The sequence below is a fragment of the Geotrypetes seraphini genome, chromosome 1 (genome assembly GCF_902459505.1).
Source record: "Geotrypetes seraphini chromosome 1, aGeoSer1.1, whole genome shotgun sequence".
NCBI lineage: Eukaryota > Metazoa > Chordata > Amphibia > Gymnophiona > Dermophiidae > Geotrypetes > Geotrypetes seraphini.
The window spans coordinates 120,659,431-120,681,363 of NC_047084.1; the positions used below are offsets into that span (position 1 = coordinate 120,659,431).

A 21,933-nucleotide genomic window follows, 5' to 3' on the forward strand; every position below is an offset into this window, starting at 1 on the left:
GAAAAGAGACCACTCCACGCGCATCACACCACTCCTCAAAAAGATGCCAAACCCTCACATAAGCCCAAGAGGTGGGAAGCCTCCGGGACCTTAAGAGCGTTAAGATCACTTTATCTGAATACCCCCTTCTTACTTAGGCGACCCCTTTCAAGAGCCAAGCCTTAAGACAAAAGGAACCCGGATCGAACATTGGAATAGGACCCTGAGTTAGAAGGTTGTCCAAGAGAGGCAAAGGAAGAGGATCCACTACCAGATGCCTCACCAGTCGTGGTCAATCCAGAGCCACCAGAATCACGAGGCCCAGATGGCGAATTATACGGAGAAGAACTCTGCCCACTAATGGCCACGGAGGGAACACATACAACAGCCCCTCCGTTGGCCATGGTTGAACCAGAGAAATTGGCCATGACCGTCTCTGCAATGACTGAAGAAGTGGGGCGTTTTGGCTTTGACACTTGTGGCCATCAGGTCCATGAAAGGCTGACTCCAAGACTTCACTATCAACTACAAGGACACGGGGCTTAGACACCACTCTCCAGGATTTACAAATGACAACTTTGGAAGTCCGCCTGAACATTCTCCACTCCAGCTATGTGGGATGCTAAGATCACTTGAAGGTGCGACTTCGCCCAGGCCATGAGCAAAATCGCCTCCTGCACCACCAAAGTGCTTCTGGTGCCCCCCTGGTGATTGACATAGGCCACCGCTGTGGCATTGTCCAACAGAACCCTGACTGACTTGCCCATCAGAAAGGACTTGAAGGCTAGCAACGCCAGCTCTGGTCTCCAAAACATTGATTGACCAAGAAGCCTCCTCTGTGGACCAGGTGCCCTGAGCTGAGTGACCGAGACACTGAGCCCCCCAACCAAGAAGACTGGCATCCGTGAGCAGCACCGTCCACTGTGGCTGATCTAGACTTGCCCCTTGTACAAGATGGGGGGGGTCTGAAGTCACCAGCGAAGACTTCCCGAGCTAAGCCTGGAAGCGGAACAGAGTGATCCATATTGTGCCTCTGAGGCATCTACCTCCAAAGAAGAGCATACTGAAGAGGACGCATGTGTGCCCGCGACCACCTCACTACATCGAGGGAGGCTGCCATCGACCCCAAGACTTAAGAGGAAATCCTGCGCTCGAGGACACCAGGATGCCTTAAGTAGGCAAATTTGTGATTGCAATTTGCTCACCCGGGCCTCCGGAAGGAAGACCTTCCCCAAGGAGGTGTCGAATAGGACCCCAAGATATTCCAGGCGCTGAGATGGAGACAACCGGAAATTGATTAAGACAACTGGAAATTGATTAAGATGACATTGTTTGAAAAATGTATTTCCTAGTGTGGTTGTGTCATTATGAACTGTTATTCTAATTAAAAGTTTATATAGTATTTCTTAAAGAATATTTGTACTTATAAGAAATATTTTGTACTTTCTTACCAGCTTGTATTTTACTGATTGTCCAGTTTTCGTTGGTGTAAACTGCCTAGAAATCAGTCAGTTATGGCAGTATAGAAGAATAAAGTTATGTTATGTTTGCAAGGTTGACTACCCATCCCAGCGACTGCAGAAACTCCACCACCCGAGCCATGACCCGAATGCTCTCTTGGAATGACTTGGCTCGAATCAACCAGTCGTCCAGATAAGGATGAACAAGAATGCCCTCTTTGTGCAACGCCGCCACAACAACCACCATCATCTTGGTGAACGTCCGCGGAGCTGTGGCCAGACCAAAGGGAAGTGCACAGAACTGATAGTGTCGCCCCAAGATCGCAAAGTGCAGGAAGCGATGATGGGAGGCCCGAATAGGAATGTGTAAGTAGGCCTCAGTCAGCTCGAGAGAGGACAGAAACTCCCCCGGTTGAACCACCAGAATCACAGACCGCAGAGTTTCCATGAGGAAGGAAGGCACGTGAAGAGCTCTGATGATCCCCTTCAAATCCAGGATGGGTCGAAAGGTCCCTTCTTTCTTTGGCACCACAAAGTAAATCGAGTACCAACCTGTGCCCCACTCCAGTGGGGGAACTGGAACCACCGCGTGAAGATCCAACAATCTTTGAAGGGTCTGGCGAAAGGCCTGCTGCTTCCACACCACCTGCGAGGGAGAAACGAGAAAAACGGTCTGGCATGGACCGGGCGAATTCCAGAGCAAAGCCGTCTCAGATCACTTCCAGAACCCACTGATTGGACGTGATGTCTGCCCACTGTGGATAAAAGTCTCTCAATCGGGCGCCCACCAGAACCAAGATGGGCGCCGGCAAGGAGTTATTGTGCAAGACGGGCAGCAGGGAATCCAATGGAGGCGCTATCCGCATCTCGGCAGTCTCCACGAAAGGAATGCATGCGCTGGAAGAACCTCCCTCTTGAGAGCCCAGGAGACTGAAAAGAAGCAGCTTCTCGACTGGAGCAGAAACGGCGGAAATCACGCCCACGAGCAGCGCCGCCTCGAGCCAGAGGCCTAGGCCTATCCTCAGGCAAACGAGGCACTTTAGAATCAGTGAGTCTGAACCAACTTGTCCAGGTCCTCACCAAACAAGGAAACTTTGTCAACTTAGCTTTGGACGCTGAATCCGCCGACCAAGCGTGAAGCCACAAGGTACAGCGTGCTGCCACTCCTAAGGCCAGAGACTTGGCAGAAGCTCATAAGAGGTCATAAATGGCATCCGAGAGATAAGCAGCACCCAATTCAATTTTGGCAAAGTCCCAATTCTCAGGTTTATCATCAAGTACATAATGGGCCCAACAAAAACACGCCCCAGCCACCAGCCCGCCACACACAGCCGCATGGACCGACAGCTGTCACATCAAAACTCTGTTTAAGAAGGGACTCCAACTTACTCTCCTCCGAGTCCTTCAAGGCCGCACTTCCCTCAACAGGCACGATATGCCGCTTACAAATGGACGAGACCACCGCATCCACTACAGGCGACTTCAGAGTATCCCTATTCCCTTCAGGAATGGGATACAGGCGGGCTATGGAGCGAAAAGCGAAAAGGGGCTTCCAGCACCTGCCACTGAGCGAGCTTGATGTCCCGAATATCCTGATTCATAGGAAAAGAGGGGAAGCAGAGCAAATCCCCCTAAGCAAGGAGTCTACCGTAGGCGGGGACTCCGACATGGGGTCCTCAATGTGCAAAACCGAGGAGACCTGAAAGATTAACTCATGGAGTTCTTCCCGCTGAAAAATGAGCACCACAGATGCATCTTCGCCGGCTAAGGGTGCTCGTACCCCTCGCTGGCAGAATCCGGCCCCCCAAGAGGATCCTGGAATTCTCCCCAAGGGTCCAGGCCCTCAATCACCTCGTGCTCCTCTGGGAAAAAATCCTCATCCAAGAGACCCTCGGGCGTTTGGATGAGAGAGGAGTAGAGGGGGGTCAAACCGCTGCTGTGTGGAGTTGCATCAGGGAAGTTGTTGAAGGTAACCCCCCTCCTCCCGAGTGGACATGGAACATCCTGCTGCCAGCACATAAGCTTTACAAACTGCTAACATAAATTCAGGGGGAAAGACCCCCAGCGGCCCTGAGGGACTCCCTGCCCCAGCAGGAGACCCTGACATACCTTGCCCCTGTATTTCCAGAACAGTTACCTGAGGTAACTGAAATGAATGAGGTACCTGCCGAAACTGCCAAAATCAGAGCTCCTGCGGCCTTTCGTGTCTGAAAAGCCTCGGACTTTCCTGACGCTGAGGCCTAGGAACCGACCGACACAAAAAGGGAATCCCCAGCTGAACCGGCAGTAAGGGAATCCTGTGCTCCCTGACCGTCGGCAACTGAGGAACCCCCGCGTGGGCATTGGGGGAAGCCCGGGCTTCCCTATGATCCGAAGCCGAACCACGAGGCACATGCAATGGGGTGCCCTGGCCGCCGGCATCTGCTGCCGACGAGGCTTCCCCACCGCTCTAGCCTGCACAACGCTTACACAGGCTGGCCACAAGTACCTCACGCCTGGAGCACTTTTTCCCTTTAAAAGAGCTCATTGTGCTGAAAACCGCCCTAGCTGTAAAGAAAGTGCCGGTTAGTTGAGAAAAAACACAAAAAAAGGCAGTTATAAAGGGAAATGAGCCCTTTAGACCGGTACACCTCAGGATTTTTTTGTTATTTTTTTTAACTTAATCAGAACAGACTCCACGGCTCTCAAAGCTGGAGGGCTGACCAACCAGGGGGCCAGGCCACCTGCTGAGGCCCATTACAAACATATGGGGAGGTGGAGAAAGGTGGGGGGAGGGACCCAGCACGAGACCCGCCGGGTTTAACACCCCCGAGGTCGGACGGATCCCCATACAGAACTCACCCAAGCTCTATCTGGCACAAAAAGGGAACCAGGAGTCCACAAACAAAGTCCCAACAGTGCTAAGAGGGGAGCTGAAAAGCCTTACCACCTGCTACCGGAGACTGAGGAAAACTGGAGTAGCAATAGGGGCATGCTATACTGATATACAAGTTTGATCTTAGCTCCACTTGCTGGTAGCAGTGAGGCATATTACCCATTCCAGTCTACCAAGCAATACAGAATGTCTGTCCATTCTCAAAAAGTATGCCCAAAATATTTTTTTTCCTAAAATCGTCTATCTGTACTTCCAGGCGTTTGATTGTCTAGACCGCCACTACGTCTATCTTTGTACCACATTCTCGACCAAAAATTTTTCCAAGTCCCAAACATCCAAAACAAGACCTTTTGAATGTGGGAGGGGCAAGCATTGTGATGGACTGGCCAACCAGTCATGGCAACAGAGGGGCACCTTACAGGGCACTACTGTAAACTTCACAAAAAGGGTGTCATATAAACATCTCATCAGAACTCCCTTACAGGTTATTGTGAGCCCCCCAAAACCCACTATACCCACCTGTCTACAACCCCAATAGCCTTTATGGCTGGAGGTAGCCCCTTTATGGCAGTACAGTAGGGTTTGGGGGGCTCATATTTTCTACCATGAATGTAGTGGTTAGAGTGGCTTATGGGCCTGGGTTCTTCTCTCTATGGTTCACTTGCCCACCCCTAGACTACTTAAGACATCTGTATGCAGCTCTACTAGGATTTCCTATGCCAGAACTTTGTGGGGGTGCAACGGGGTCATTGAACATGGGGGGAGTGTGTGGGGGTCTTTACTTCATCTCTGCCGAGGTTATCTGGTCACTTTGGATACCTTTTGCGCACTTATACGTTGTGAGTTAGACAATGTGAAGACAGGTATAAGTTTCATCTAAGAAGTCATGTCAAACATTCGATTATCCCTGCAGGACGACTAAGTCTAAGTTGGCCTGCTTCCCGCCCTAACCACTCCTTCGGAAATCCCCCTTTCAGCTCTGGGCAAACAGTGGGATTCAGAGGTCTAAAAAGTCCTTGGATATGTCCAAAAGCCGTTTCAATTATCAGCACTTGGACGACCTGTCTTTTAGGATGACCAAGTGCCAATGTGGACGGGTTTTTAGACATGTTTAAGTTTTGATTATGAGTCCCATAGAGTTTATCTGTGTTCTGCATATGTGATGAAGGCCAGGTGTTCTAGTAGGAATGAATGTCGAGAAGAACTATTGGTGTCATGGCCTCAAGTAGGACCATATTTGTTGGCTCTTTCACTCCTTTTGGACCCAAAATGGCCCTCGCTTAAAAATTTGTGAAGACCATGGTCCAAGAGAGTAAAAATGCAGGGTATTCTACCAGAGGCATGGCCCCACAGGGCTCTCCTCTGTCTCCTATTATGTTTAAAATGTTGAAGTACTCTTTGGGAACAGATATGGCCCAGCTAATGTTACAATACCCATCTATGTAGATGACATCACTGTCCCTCCTACTAGATCATGATAAAAATAGAAAAATGTACGGTTCTAATAGACAGTTGGGTTTGTACACATAAATTGAAGCTTAACAGGAAGATAACAAAATTTTTGTTGGTTACTTCAGTTTACCTTTTAGAACTGGTGATGAATATATATCAATTTGAGTCTGTTTCATTGTTACTGCAGGTCTTGTGAGCTGACAGGTGAGAAGGCACCAGCAAAATGCGCAGTATGGGTAGTGCCTTAAAATTTAAAGAGACAGTGCATTTAGAATCTGTCTATACTGGGTTTCGTGGATCTCACCCTGATGTGAGAATATATGCCTGTGTCCTCAAAGAACATGTGCTACAGGTAAATAAATATCCTTGCTATCTCAGCTAGGGACTTGCAGTTAGTGGATTGGGTGCCTTGGACCTGCCCATGATCCTTTCTCTTGTTCTCTCTGTTTGCAAATGCAGTTGAGGACACATAGCAAGGCAAGTTCAACAGGAGAAGCTTTTTAGCTCCTTGAAGGCTGGACCATGGACTTAGGCACTGAAAGCATCAGAATCAATGGATGTCCAGATATAGGAACATACTGGGAGTACACTGGCATCAAAGAGGTCTCCATCTCCCTCGCCTCCTCAAGAACTGTATTCCTTTTTGAACTGAATTACTGAAGAGACTGCTATACACAGGAAGGGCCATGCATTCTGAGCTCTGGAGTCTGAAAGGTGTTACATCTTGCTGTTCTCAAGTGATGTCTTCCTCTTCTGTGCTTGATCAATCTTACTGTGAAAAATGTAAACTATTCTTGCCTTTGCCATTTCTCATAAACATTGAACATTATAATAAAGCTCAAATCTGCCTCCACCACCATTCCTAATTCTCTCAAGCATGCATCCATCTGAAACTTGAGTTATTTTACAAAGCTTTTTATCTTATCATGATATGAACACACATAGTTCAAAGCAATCAGTTTTAAAGGTTTGAAGGAAAGAGCAATTTTTCAGATGCACGGTCATTCTGTACGTGCAGTTCCAGCCCAGCAATTCTCAGAGAGCAAACTTGTTGTTTTTCTATTGAAAATTTACATAGTTGGATGGAAAACATCGGTGTGACTTCAAAACTTTTTCTGTAGAAGCAGCATTCACATAATTAAAAATTCCATGCTGTACAATTACTTTACTACACTGATAGGGAAGAAACCAATTCAAATAAGACCCCCTCAAGGCGCTACTTGCACATCACAAAATGAAGAGGTCCAGCGGCAGCGGGTGATGTCACTTCTGGTCATGGAGCTAGTTTAAAGCAAGCAAGGTTTGTGGAGCTTTTAGCGACAGGTACGTTCTGCTGCTGCCGTGAATGCATGTTTGATGCCTTTTCTTGTAACTTGATGTGTTTCTTATGTGAGATTCAGCCTAAGGGTCTTCAGAAAAAGCTATCGCGAAACACGTTAGGACCCAGAGCCTATACAAACCTACCAAAGCCAACAAGATAAGTTTTGAGCTGTTGCCTTATGCAAACCTTGGTGCAATGATAGCTTTTAAAACAACTGGTTTTTGCTCTGAATAAGTACCAGTTTCTGATCACCGTTTGGCACTTTAGATTGTATTGACAGTTTTTGCTGTACCTCATTTACTTTACTAAACCTACCCAAAGGAAACTAAGCACACTGTGATTCTTCTAAGTACACTTAGGGCCCTTTTACAAAGCCGCGCACTAAACCGCCGGCCACGCTAGCCGCTACCGCCTCCTCTTGAGCAGGCGGTAGTTTTTCAGCCAGCGCGTGCTAAAGCCACTAATGCGGCTCAGTAAAAGGAGCCCTTAGTCATTTCAAGGAAAGCTGTTTTTATGTGACTCATTTTACTCTGGTCAATGGCTTTGAATATAATAAGCATCTCCGAGACCTGATGGAAGAAAAATAATCAATGGGACACATGCCGGGGTGCAAATGATATCACAGTGATAGGGTGGATTGAATTGATGAAGGAGTAGTATTATAGGTTTATAGTTAAGGAGGGCCTTGAATTGAATAGACTAAAAGTTTGACAGGAACCAAAACACACCTTGGAATCCTTATGGGTAGAGGGGAAAAGGATAGTGACATTCAAGTGTAGTCACTCTGCAGCTCCTCAGTATCTCTTCTATACTCTCCCCTCCACCGTAACTCCGTTCATCAGACAAGTCCCTCCCGTCGATATCCTTCTCTTTTACTGCCAACTCCCATCTCTGTCCCTTCTACCTTGCTGCTCTGCATGCCTGGCTCGTTACACTAGGCTCCATCTCTGGTGCTAATCAAATCCAGGCTGAAAGCCCACTTATTTGAAGCTGCTTTTAAATCCTAACCCTACCAACATATCTGTCATCCCCTCTATAGTTCCCTACTACCTCTTCAGCCCCTTCTAATACCCTATATGAATACTAAGTTCAGACTCCCCTTTTTGGCCTATGTGATTCCATCTCATCAACCCCCCTACATAAGCACAATGTTCTGACTCCCCCTTTTGTCCTGCCTGTCATAATTAGATTGTAACCTGTTTTGACCAGAGACCGTCTCTTGAATGTCCAAAGTACAATGCGGCGTGCGCCTGGTAGAACTATAGAAACAATAATTGTTGTTGATAGGAATACTACTGTCTGCATTTCCAGGATGAACAGACAGATGCTGAAATGTTACCAGAAATTTGGGAGGCTAACAAGTTGAGTAACGCAGTAATAATAGGTGACTTCAACTACTCTGATATTGACTGGGTAAATGTAACATCAGGGCATGCTAGGGAAACAAAATTCCTTGATGAAATCAAGGACTGCTTTATGGAGTAGCTGGTCCAGGAACTGACAAAAGGTAAAGAAATCCAAGATGTTACAGAGAGCTTGCCAAGACTCGTCAAGCCTGATGACTACTATCCGATGCTGCTCATCCATGTTGGCAATTAACTCCTGTGAACGTATCAAAAATGACTTCATGACTATAGGAGAGAAGGTGAAGCAAGTGTGCAGGTAGTATTCTCGTCCATCCTCCGTGTCGAGGGTAGAGAAGCTATGTGGATGGAGTCGTTGAAAGTGTTTTGGCTTCCCGGACTATGGGATGATTTTCCAAGGGCTGCTGAGCAGGGATAGTGTGCATCTATCAAAGAAGGGAAGAAGTGTCTTCGGCAGCAAGCTGGCTAATCTACTGAAGAGGGCTTTTAAACTAGAAGTGTTGAGGCAGGATGATCGAAACCCCCAGGCGAGTATAAGCTCTCAGGTAAGTAAATCACAGATTGGAAAACGGGGCAATGTCTGGAAAGCAGTATATACTAATGCTCCAAGTATGGGAAACCAGATTCTGGATCTAGAAGCTGTGATGGAAGAAGATAAGTCGTTTATAGCGGTGGTCTTGGAGACGTGGTTCATGGAGAACCATGACTGGGATGTAGTTATACCGGGTTATAATCTGTTCAGGAAAGACAGGGTAGGAAGAAAAGGAGGGGGAACAGTGTTATATGTTAAAGATCATATTAAAGCCACACAACTGCAGGATCTGTAGGACAAGGAAGAGGCACTGTGGATCAATTTGGAAAGAGGGAATGGTAAATATATTTACGGTACATTGGTGTGATATACAAGCATTCTTCACAGACAGAAGTAGAAAACAGAGATTTAAAAAAGGGGAAGTTTTACTAATAGGTGATTTTAACATGGGGTGTCCCTATTGCAGGATCTTCTAGAAGTAGGGAGATCCTGGATTCTCTACCAGGAGAACTGTTCCAACAGTTGCTAATGGAACCCACGCAGGATGGGGTCATACTGGACTTAGTGCTTCTTAAACGGGGAAAGTGTTTCTGATGTTACGGTGGGTGATCATCTGGCATCCAGTGATCACTGCATGGTACGGTTTAATATTAAGATGGGTATAGAGTGGCTCATTCAAAAGCAAAGGTTGTAGACTTAAAAAAACTAACTTTGTTCGGATGGGGGATTACGTCAAGGAATTGTTGTCTGGATGGGAACGTCTGGAAGGAGTAGAAATACAGTGGGCAAAACTGAAAGGAGTTATTATAAGGGCGACAAACTTTTTTGAGAGGCAAGTAAAAGTAAGAGGAAAAGAAGACCGCGTTGGTTCTCAAAAGTAGTAACTGAGGTGAGGAATAAGAAGTTAACTTTCATCTAATATAATAAAACGCTAAGTCGCGCATGCGCACTTCCTCTGCGTGTGCCGGTTTTCCGTGAGCTATAGCAACCCGCAGGTAGGAGTGCGCATGCGCGGCTTAGGGTTCTGTTTTTCGGTCTGGCCTGCTCCCTGCTGCTCCTTGCCGTATTTTTTTTTTTAGTTGAAAGACGCAGCGGTGGCTCCTCTCACGATCCCCACCTGCGTCGGACTTCCGACGCAGGTGGGAATCATGAGAGGAGCCACCGCCGCGTCTTTCAACTAAAAAAAAAAAATACGGCAAGGCGAGCAGGAAGCAGGCCAGACCAGACCGAAGCTCAGAATTGAACTGCCAGTTGGCCGGCTCCCTTGCCAGAGTTATTATTTCTGTTTAAAGGTGCCGCCGCAGCTCCTGTCACCAGCCACACCTGGCTAAACACTAACACGCCGCGCCTCCCCCCCCCCCCCCCCGCCAACCCTACCCAGCACAACTGAAACCCCCTTTGACCCTCCCACCGCTACAGGGCTGATAAACCCGGCAGGAGCAGCAGCGTCCCAGGCACACTAAACGCTGCTTTGGGTCTTCTACTGACCTAATTTCCTCTGCTGCGTCCCTGGTCGGCGGGGAGGGGGGGAGTCGGGTGGGGGGAGTCAGGCAGGCATCGGGGGGGGAGTTTCAGTGGAAGGGGAATGGGAGGCAGGCAGGCTGGTATCGGAGGAGGGGTGGGGGGTTCAATGGAAGGCAGGCACGCAGGATGGCATCGGGGGGGGTGTTTCCATGGAAATATGCTGCTCAGGGGGTTGGGAGGCAGGCAGGCTGGCATGGGGGGGGTTTCAATGGAAGAGGGATGGAGGCAACGGAGGGGGTGGGGGGTTTTCAATGGAAGGTAGGCTGGCATCAGAGGGGGGGAGGAAGGAGGCACAGGGGCACTAAGGACATAGAAAGGGGCACTATGGACATAGGAAGGGGCACTAAGGACATAGGAAGGAGGCACAGGGAGATTCACAGACAGAAAAAATGACAGACAGGCAGCATGCAAGGAGAGACAGACAAAGAAAAACAATACCCAGACAGAAAGACATGAAGGGAAGGGGAGGCCGACAAAGAAGAGGACTCGAGCCGCAAGGAAGAAGCTGGGCCTGCCTGCCTGTGGGGAACACTATAAGGAAAGGGGGGCCATGGAGCAGGCTAGACCACGGGAAGGGAAGGGAGAGGAGCCGAACGGAGCAGCCAGATTGCAGCAGGCCACAATGCGGGGGAGGGGCCGAACGGAGCAGGCCAGATCGCGGTAAGAGAAGGGAAGGGGTGGGGGAAATGCTGCAACTGCTGCACAGGGACCTGGATGGGAAGGCAAATACCGCTGCTGTTGCTGCTCCACCACAGGGAAGTGGGGTGGAAATGCTGCTGCACAGGGAAATGGAGGCAAAGAATGACAGACAGACAGCAGGAGGGAGGGAGACAAACAGAAAGGAAGAAAGACAGGGGCAGGGAGAAGGACAGAAAGACAGACAGAAAAAGGGAGCCAAAGAGAGAGAGAGACAGCGGGAGAGAGAGACAGAAAGACAGACAGACATATATTCTAGCACCCGTAAATATAATGGGCTTAAAGACTAGTAAACTATAAAAGATTGCAGAAAGGCAAAAATATCTGTAAAAGTAAAGAGTGGCTGGTCAAGTAGTCAAGAAAGCAAAGATGCAAATGAAAGAAAAAAATAGCTGACATGGTAAAATGGGGAGACAAGACATTTTTAGATAAATTAGTGATATGAAGAAGTGCAAAAGTGGTATTGTGAGACTCAAAGGTGAAGCTGATAGTGCTGGAGCGAGACCACAGAAGACAAACACAAATAGGGATGGAGGAGTGGTAGACTCTGACCGATTTTCAGAGGGTTGTGTTCATGAGGAGCTAGCTAAAATAAAAGTAGACAAAGCGATGGGGCCAGATGGTGTACATCCGAGGGTGCTGAGGTTCTGGTGGCTCTGCTGACTGACCTTTTCAATGAGTCTCTAGAGTTGGGAGTGGTACTGGAGGACTGGCCAAGGGCGGATGTGGTCCCTCTCCACAAAAGTGGAAGTAAGAAGAAGTAGGGAATTACAGGCTGGTAAGTCTGACTTCTGTAGTAAGCAAGTTAATGGAAACGCTTTTAAAACAGGGAATGGTGAAGTGGATTACAGGACTGGAGGCAATATGGATTCACTAGAGGTAAATCTTATCAGACAAATCTGATCAATTGGATATTTATTTATTTAAAACACTTGTAGCCCGCATATCAGCCATCTATGCAGATAACGATACATACATAATTTAAAAAAAAATATTACATATATAATCAAACAAAACATAGCAGATTATTAAAACAACAGCATACAAAAACTTACACATGTGCCTTAAAATAAAAAGTCAAACAAATAAAAGATTACATAGTAACCAAATTTGAAAAAGTAAGTTAAAAAAAAAAAAAAGGGCTTTCAAACTTTTTCAAATCGAAGGAATGTTTTAGATATGGTATATTTAGATTTTAGCAAAGTCTCCGACAGTGTTCCACACAGACGTCTAATTAATTGAGTGCCCTCGGGATGGGCCCCAAAGTGATGGGCTGGGTCAGGAACTGGTTGAGTGGAAGACGAGTAGTCAATGGAGATCGCTCTGAGGAAAGGGATGTTACCAGTGGTGTGCCTCAAGGATCTATTCTTTGGCCTGTTCTTTTAAACATTTTTATAAACGATATTGCTGAAGCACTGTCAGGTAAGATTTGCCTCTTTGCGTATGATACCAAAATCTGCAATAGAGTAGACACTTCGGATGGTGTGAATAATATGAAGAAAGACTTAGTGAAGCTCAAGGAATGGTCTGAAATTTGGCCTCTAAAATTTAATGCTAAGAAATGCAAGGTCATGCATATGGGCTGCAAAAACCCAAGAAAATGGTACTGTTTGAGAGTGAAAAACTTAGGTACATGGCAGAAAAGCAGGACTTGGGTGTGATTGTATGTGATGATCTTAAGGTGGCCAAACAGGTTGAAAAAGCGACTTATGAAAGCTAGAAGGATGCTAGGTTGCATAGGGAGAGCTATGGCCAGTAGGAAAAAGGAGGTAGAAGACTTTGGTGAGACCTCATTTAGAGTATTGTGTACAATTCTGGAGGCTATAGCTACACCTTCAAAAAGATATAGAAAGGATGGGATCAGTCCAGGGAAAGGCTACTAAAATGGTGCGTGATCTTCATCATAAGGCGTATGGGGACAGACTTAAAGATCTCAATATGTATTCTTTAGAGGAAAGGTGTGATGTAAATGCGCATGAGTCGAGTCTCTTTCATTTGAAAGGAAGCTCTGGATTGAGGGCATAGAATGAAGTTAAGAGGTGATAGGCTCAGGAATAATCTAAGGAAATACTTTTTTTTACAAAAAGGGTGATAGATGATGCGTGGAACAGTTTCCCAGAAGAAATGGTAGAGAGAGTTTGTCTGAATTCATTAAGGTGTGGGATAGGCACGTGGGATCTCTCAGAGACAGAAAGAGATAATGGTTACTGCAGATGGGCAGACTAGATGGGCCATTTGGCTTTTATCTCCCATCATGTTTCTATGTTTCTATTCTCCGCCAACCTCATTTGCATGAGCGTTTTTTGAAGAATGACTTGCTTTTTTAAAATCGTTACAATGACGGTTGCGACAGTGGCCCATCGATTTTTAACGCAAATTGATTGTCCTCTGCATTCTTGACCCCATCCCATCTCAGACAACACCCACTTTTGCTCCTCCTCCTGAGCCCTCTGCCCCCAAGCACTCCAGCTCTGCCATGCATGTACCCTACCACAGCACTACCAAGGCTTTTAGCCTAACTGGCTCATCTATTACTACAAAAGTTTTCACTCCCTGACACACATCTCATAACATGAGCCACTTAACAGAATTTAACTTGAATTGTGTTTTGAGACTGGGTTCAATAAACCCTCTGCTGTTTGTTAAGTCGTTTTCACATGCAACATGGTGAGACTGGAAGTATAATACACAATAATGTCTTGCTATTTGAATATATGTTTACTGCTGTAATGGCCTATTGCCTATGAGGTTCCATTCTTGCTGTACAGTGCATGGATGAATTTCTCCCAAAAGGCAGTAAACAGATCCTAATAAATAAATGGATCCTCATTCCTCCTGCTTTTGCTCTTATCTTAAAAAGATGCCCTCTGGCTAATATTCAAAACAATTAAGTTGGGCTGGAGAGGTTCCTGGCCACCGAAAGTGTTTCTCTACACCTAATCACCAATAATTCAATGCCACTGAATATTCACAATTAGCAGCTGCGCCAAAACCAGCTAACTTATGGGCATTCTGGAGGCGAAGTTGGCACTTACCTGCTTTAGTACCGATATTCAGCCCTTCACCACATTCGTTAGCGGCTTAAATAGCAGACCTATCTTAAAGAAGTTCAGCTTACAGAGGCAAGGGCTGAATATTGTACTGAACCTAAAACCAGTGGCTGAATACTGGCCAGAATGGACTGTCTCCCGCTGTAAGCCACAAGCTCAATACTAACCCTTCCCTTGTGGGCTTCAGGCAGCTCAGCTTCCATCTACTGTTCATTGATTCTAGATTTGGGAAATGCTAAATATTTTCCATCATCCACTGAACTTCCCTGGCTTGAAATTCCACACAGGGGAAACAAGAGTTGGGAGCATCATCTGAGCAGAATCAGGCAAAACAACTTCAGAAAAAAAGTGGAAATATGCAGACAAACTAAGCAAGAAACCTCAAAAAGCCAATCCAGTACTGACTGGAGAAATAGAAACAGAAAGACATTTCTTCCTATACTATGCAAAGAGATAGGAGCAGTCTCTGATATGGGAAATGTGCATCTCTGATCTGTTTGCAAAGCAGGAAAAATCTGAAGATTAAAAAAAAAAAGGAAAACTAGAAGCAAGAGTTACAAAATACATTGTAGATAAAGATCAGCACCAGAACCTCCAACTTGTCCTCATTACCCTTTCTGTACCTGATTGGTTTTGCATTTCAGTCATTGGCAGAGTATATTTGTAAAAGGGGCTGCTACATTTAGCTGTTGCTGCTCTTATGGAAATAAATCAGCACCTTTAGAAATTCTTTTGCTTAAAAATCTTGACAGTCTGGAACCTCAGCAGAAACAAGCCATATTGTACCGGAAGTGGGGAAGGAAGCATCGTTTTGCATGTGTGTTGCTCACTTAGAAATCCTCCAGTGATTGAAGTTTCCCAGTTTAAAATAAAAGTCTTGCATGTGTTTCATATTACAGAGCTGTTCTGTACATATTTTCTTCACCTTTAACCGGTTCAATGTAGTTCTTTGGAAACACATGCACTGTCACGAGAAGAAAATTAGCTGAGAACCTGAGAACTACTAAGCCTCTCTCTCCATTCTCAGGAAACCGGATCCAAAGCTCTTTGGTTCGTTTCTGATTCTCAACTAGCCTTATGTAACAGTAAAGTCTAGGCCCACATTCACTCCACTGGCTGACAGTGTTCAGGAAATACTCTTTAAGATAACATTGGGATTGGACTGCTACTTCTGTTCACATATGCACTCTGGGCCCCTGCGTCTGTATGAGTTTTCCTGTGTACTCTAAGAGTCCTCTTCTGGCCAAAGTTCTGCCCGCAGTAGGAGCAAACATAAGGGGTCTCCCCCGTGTGCTTGCTCATATGGTCCACCAGGGATTCCTTGCGGCTGAAGCTGCGCTCACACTCTGTGCACTGGAAGGGTTTCTCTCCAGTGTGCATTCTTTGATGCTGGATGAGCAGGGACCTTTTGGTGAAGCTGCGCTCACAGTCTGGGCATTTGTGGGGCCTGTCTGCCGAATGTAGCTTCAGATGCTCCAGAAAGTTTCTCTTCTGGCAGAAGCTCTTTTTGCAATCACTGCATTCGAAGGAACGGTTGCTGGAGTGGGTTTTGAGGTGCTCTACAAGATTCCTCTTGTGCCGAAAGCACTTGATGCATTGGGGGCAGTGAAAGGGCCGCTCCCCTGTGTGTGTTCTCTGGTGCTCAACATGCGACTCTCTGCGACTGAAGCTTTTCTTACACTGAGTGCAGTAGTATGGCCTCTCTCCCGTGTGTGCGCGCAGGTGTTGAACCAGGGCTGAGCGTCTGCTGTAGCTTCTTTCACATTCATTGCATACATAGGGCCGCTCCCCTGTGTGCGTCCTCTGGTGGACTGTAAGATAGGAATTTGAGCTGAAACTTTTCTCACACACAGTACATCCGTAGGGCTTCTGGCCCAAGTGGCTCCTGTGGTGCCGGAGTAGGTGGCCCCGCTGTGTGAAGCGTTTATCACAGTATAGACAGCTGTGGATTCTGGAGGTGAAGGAAGGCACCGGCTGTTGCTGATCTCTGGCTCCTGGACCGCAGCCTTCTCCAACATGTGGATACAGGTTTTTCACATTTTCAGCAGGACTGCTCAGATGTTCTTTTGACTTGTGCTGTCCAACACCTTTCCTCCACTCCTGACTCTGGACAGCTTGTGCTTTGCCCTTCTCCGCTGACTGAAGTGACTGCACTTTCCCAGAGCAAACAGAATGCTGTGGCTTCCTTGTGGTGTTTATCAGTCTGCCCAGAGCTAGATTAAAAAGGGTGAAGGGAAAGAACAGGGAGGTAGAGAGAGAGACAAGGAAAGGAGAAAAGAAAGGGATATAGAGAGGGAAGAAAGGATAGGGAGTTGGAGGGAGAAAAAGAAGACGGGATGAATATGGAAAGAGAGAAAGGGAGAGATAGACAGAAAGAAACATTATTTCCTGTGCTTACCGGTGCTTTATGTGGAACAATTGTTACAGAACCTGCAAAAATTAGAAAATATAAAAACATTTACCAAATGTTCCTGAAAAGATGGTTTCTTCATCTGAAATGATGTGTTTATAAGGAGTCCTAAAACTCTCCTGGAATTGCAGCCAGATCATAAACTCACAAACTCTTAGCTTGGTCTATGACATTTTACCATTTTCAAAGAACTCTAACTCTTTCTCTCTCACCTTCATCTGAATCAATTCCCTGGTAGGGGGTTACCAGTATTTTAGTGTGGCTGGAACTGTGACCTGTTGCAATTTCCAGGAAGTTGCTGAAGTTCTCAGGAAGTCCAGAGAACATTTCAGGTTAACTGCATCTGTACATGAGGTATTCACAGACACAGCAATCTATCACCAGCACGTGAGAAACAAGTCTTTGATGGGTCTATAAAATCATGTCATTCTTTCCCTGAGAGGACCATTTTCCAACTTCCCACTTTCCTTAGCCACACTTAAAATCACTCACCTCTGCCTGCAGCATTCTTTCTTCCTTGTTTCTCCAGGTACGAACCATTCCTGACAGACGGTGCCTCACCCGCATCAATTTTGGCTATAATTTCTGGTTTCATATTTGTTAAGCCTGTACAAAGAAGCAAACTGTTCTTTTAAAGACTCCTTGGCATCAGTGTCCTGAACTAGTATTCACAGTGCTCCCTGTCATGTCATCCCTCACAACCCAATGCCCACTTCTCAATACAAAGAGGAGTAGCCTAAAGGTTAGTTTAGCAGGCTTTGATCCTGGTGATCTGGGTTCAAATCCCACTGCAGCTCCTGATGACCTTGGGCAAGTCACTTAACCCTCTGTTGCCCCAGGTACAAAACTTAAGACTCTATGCTCAGAATGGTTTACATGCATTTATTCAGGTACTCAAGCATTTTCCCTATCTGTCCTGGCAGGCTCACAATCTATCTAATGCACCTGGGGCAATGGGGGGATTAAGTGACTTGCCCAGGGTCACAAGGAGCAGCTGAGTACTGAGGCTGTAGCTTTTAACCACTGTACCACACTCAAATACATGATTAAATTAACTTGTTCTTCTTTGCTATTTCTGGGTCATAGACTGTAAAGTCCACCTGGTGTTGTCCTAGGTCCCAAATGCTGAAGTTGCTGTCCAAGCTCACTCCAGCCTAACCAACCATCCTCTTTGCAGGATATCAACCCTAAAGTCTGGCCAGTAACATCCTCATGTTCCAAGTTAGTGGAGTTCCCTTCGATGACCTCCCCAGCCCAATCCTATGCCAAATCATCATATATGGGACACAGACCATGCAAGTCTGTCTAGTACCAGCCTTAGCTCTTTAACTTACATTCTTCGTTTTCTAATTAGAGATTCTCTTATGTTTATCTCACATTTTTTGGAATTCCATCACCGTTTTCCTCTCTACCACTTCTCTCAGGAGGGCACTCCATAGAAACTATTAGTAGTATGAGCATTGTTCCCGCAATTGTCTTATATCTTAGCCCAAAAGCTGCTTCTAATTCTGTGTAATGACGGGAAGGGCTTAGCACAGATGAAACTTGCTGCACAGACATAACACAGGGCTGTGCTTTTGCAGCTGAATGGGAAGATGGGCATAGATTCTGCCTTTCAATATTGAGCTTTATTTTCTTATCTTTTCTGCACTGCTCTACATCTCAAAAAGTTGGAGTTGGAGGCCTCGAAGAGCTGGAACACCTGGATGAGGAAGGCTGCTCTCTTGAAGAGGACCTGCACCTCAATGAGTGCCTTGACCGGCAATGAGAGTGCTGCCTGGAAGCAGGTCTCGTGCGAGGTTGAGGAGACTTCACTCTATGCCTCGAAACGGGCAATGCCTTATGTGAGGATACAGGGCTAGAAGCTGTAGATCGAAGACCCATAGACTCAGTGGTTTGGATCGAGGTATCTCGAAGCACTCCCAAAGACTCGGCTCCTTGTATGGAGTGTGAAGATTCCAGACCAGACACTCACAAAGACTGGACTCCTTGCATAGAGTGTGTAGATTCAGCTCGAGGCACAGGCAAAGACTCCACTTCTTGTGAGCCTGCTGAGTGCCCAGGCTGGACAGCAGGAAGCAGAGTCGAGGCAGGACTATATTTGGTCAGTAACTGAACAAATTCCCACTCTAAAATGGTCTGGATGGTAGCCTGCAATTGTGGATCCGAGTCTGAAATTGGATCACTTGCTGAGGCTAAAGGCTCCGAGGACGAAGAGGAAGAATGCATCAACTTGGAGGAATGATGTTTAGGTAGCTTGAGGACTACCGCTGGAACTTACTGAGGTATCTGACCTGAGGGAAGCTTAGGAGAAGACTTGGCAGATTTACTCGAGGTTGAGGACGTTCCAAATGAGGAAGGTCTGATGAGAGTCGAGGAGGTAGGAGGACACCCCGTAGCAGGCTTGACCGAATTGGAGGTCGAGGCTGGAGTAGGGGTTTCCATACCAAAAATCTTCTCCACTTAAACTCGACGACTTTCAAGGGTAGCACAGCGAACACATGACTCCGGGCAGTGGTCAGCGCCCAAACACTGAGGGCACCAATAGTGTGGGTCAGTGAGGGAGCTTGCACACTGGCTACACTTCTTAAAGCCCGTGACTGGCTGGGACATAGAAAGAAAAATAGCTGCTGCAAAGTCGAAGCCCGCAGGCTAAGGGCATGCGACAGGCCCCGCCGTCACTCAACGAAAAAGTTCAACTTTTTTTTTTTTTTTTTTTAAACACTGACCAAAAGAAAACACAGCGTCACGGTAATAAAGAAATAAAACACAAGCTGCAGTGAGAGAAGATACGAAGCAAACTAAGTTCAGCTCAGAGCGTCAAAGACGGACTTCATGGCTCCACGGAAAACTGAGAAGACGCACTCTGTACTAGGCGGGAAGGCATTCGCGCATGCGCGGTGCGGCAGGCTTGAAACTTCTGAGTTTCTTCAAACAAGTCTGCTTGTGAGGCTGTCTGCATCCGTGCTCCGTGGATGACATCACCCACATGTGAGAATAGGCTGCCTGTTTGTCCTGGGATAATAATTATTGTTACTATTAATCCATGCTAATCATATAAGCAGTAAGCTCAAAGCAGCGCACAGTGATCTAGTAGTATATATTGATAACTAATTATTATAACTTTTTGTAGGTATAAGGGAAACATGAAACCCTAAAAACAGAAAAAATCTTTACCCAGAGAAAGCAAAGTTTCATAATTCTCCCTCATTGTGTTCTTGTAAATGTCTTTCTGCAGCTCATCCAGAAGGGCCCATTCCTCCTCTGAGAAATACACTGCCACATCCTCGAAAGCAAGTAGCGTCTGAACCTGCAAGAGACAGAGTAAACCAAACATTTTACAATCCAAGGAAAACAATTCCTTATGCCTTTTCTCCCCTTTTTAAATTGTCTCGATTCGTTACTTTCCTCTCACCCCTCTCTCTTCACTTCATGTTTACTAGATTCTATCCCTAAATGTATTGTACAAACACACAGGAGAGAAATTTTCTGTTCCAATCTAAATAGAGAAAAATAAGAACCTTCTGAAATGTATTTATTGTAATAAGTATGATTAAAACAAACAGTACTACAGTATTCTCCCCAGAAATTTTTCCCAGCCGGGTGGGGCGAAACAGGGAAATTTGATGGTGGGGAAAATTAAATGTGCACTATTTTTATTAGTTAATTATTATTAATTATTTTTCAATGCTCAATTGAAGTAAAATCCCTAAAGCCTGTAACCAACCATCAAAGTTGTCAAAATACTATTGTTTGATTTTAACTCTTTTTACGTATTATGTTAGCGACAAATACACTACCGCCTTCTTTATGAACCCTTACCCCCTCTTCTACAAAACCACGCACCAACAGCCCCGAAGCCCTTTAAATCTCTATGGGCTTCGGGGCCGTTACTGCGCAGCTTTGTAGAAGAGGGGGTTAGTGTGGGTTTCAGGAATATCTATGAGCATCGGAGCAGTTACCACCACTGCTGGTGTTAAAACCCATACTATGTGTTCGTAAAGGATGGGGTAAGTATCATTCCTATAAAGTTTCTCTCAAGTCTCACTTTTAACCCTGACAATGAACCGCTTGTAGCACTTCTTTGTAGCTCTTATCTCCGTTGAGAAACAATGGGGAGGGCTTCTCTACACCTTAATAAGATGCTTCTGTCTAATCAAGCCTGGAACAGGATAATACCATATGCGCATCATGGTATCAAGTTCTCCCCCTCCCCGCACCCCAAGGGAGAGGTGGCCAAATAATCTGACCACTTTATGGAGACTGAAACTCGGCCATACAGGACAAAAGGAAAAAAATCACAGAGTAAGCCACCAGTAGAGGCATTTATACTAGAGAATGACACGGTGACAAAATTCATCACCATTCCCGTCTCCACAGATAACTGCGGGAAACAATCTTCATGTCATTCTTTAAGGAGAGAGGGAAGAATCAGAGTATAATTGGGCACAACCACTGACCCGCAAGCTTTGCTTTGAAGAATGCTGATGTAGAAGGACCGAGGTTGAAATAGACACTAGAAAATGACATGGGATTATTTCCTGCGGTTATCCGCGGGGACGGGAGCGGCGATGAATTTTGTCACCGGGTCATTCTCTAATTTATACCACTACCCCCAGATGAGATATCGCGGACCCTTTTCCCGCACCCAAGAAGCCAAGAAACACAGTATTACATTACATTATTACATTGGCGTCTTTTATTCCGCCAATACCTTGCGGTTCTAGGCAGATTCCAAAAAGAGCCATTCTGGTCATATCCAGTAAGATTACAAGATGCCTATTTGGTTGGAATGTTTAGGGACTGGTAGAAGTTTCACATTTGACAGGTACTGTTCTTCTTTCTGGCAGTTAGATACATCAATGGCCAGAAGCCACCTACCCCCAATGACTGTATTTCAGAAAGGGATTTTTACGTGACAACATTTTTTATTGATAACCAAAGCAAAGATACAAAACCATCAAAGTGAGCAGAAAACAGACATCATCACACTATACAAAAGTGAACTGCACCGGTCATCAGAAATATTTTGTGTGTGGGTCCCAAAAAGGAAGGAGCTATCCATTTCCATGTCCCTCTCCATTCCCACTTCACCCCCACCCAAACAGCCCCCCTCCCCAAATACAGCAGAAAGGAATTTTTATAAAAAGCCACCTTTCTGAAATCGTAACAATTGGGGGGGGGGGGATTTAAACACTTCTCCGACTGTAACAAGGCCAGTTCCCAGCGCTGCCAAGCCCCCCAGTTGTAGAGAGGAGAATGTAGGGAAC

At 46.0% G+C, this 21,933-nt stretch overlaps 1 protein-coding gene across 6 annotated transcripts in view; it reads right to left on the bottom strand.

The window, feature by feature from the left end:
* Window positions 1–21,933, bottom strand: part of LOC117357043 (zinc finger protein 501-like) — a 115,923-nt gene that overhangs the window by 88,996 nt on the left and 4,994 nt on the right. For 4 of the 6 annotated variants that reach the window (XR_004538760.1, XM_033937215.1, XM_033937229.1 and 1 more), the window contains exons 2-4: window positions 19,841–19,973; window positions 17,156–17,269; window positions 16,652–16,683 (exon numbers count right to left, since the gene is read on the bottom strand). Coding sequence is in view for 5 of the 6 variants with exons in the window: in XM_033937215.1 (XP_033793106.1) it covers window positions 16,652–16,683; window positions 17,156–17,269; window positions 19,841–19,973 (279 nt within the window). In the remaining variant the exon portion in view is untranslated. Of the gene's footprint in view, window positions 1–5,055; window positions 6,010–13,212; window positions 16,467–16,651; window positions 16,684–17,155; window positions 17,270–19,840; window positions 19,974–21,933 lie in introns of those variants that run through there. The other 2 variants (XM_033937205.1, XM_033937186.1) reach the window with 2 other exon arrangements.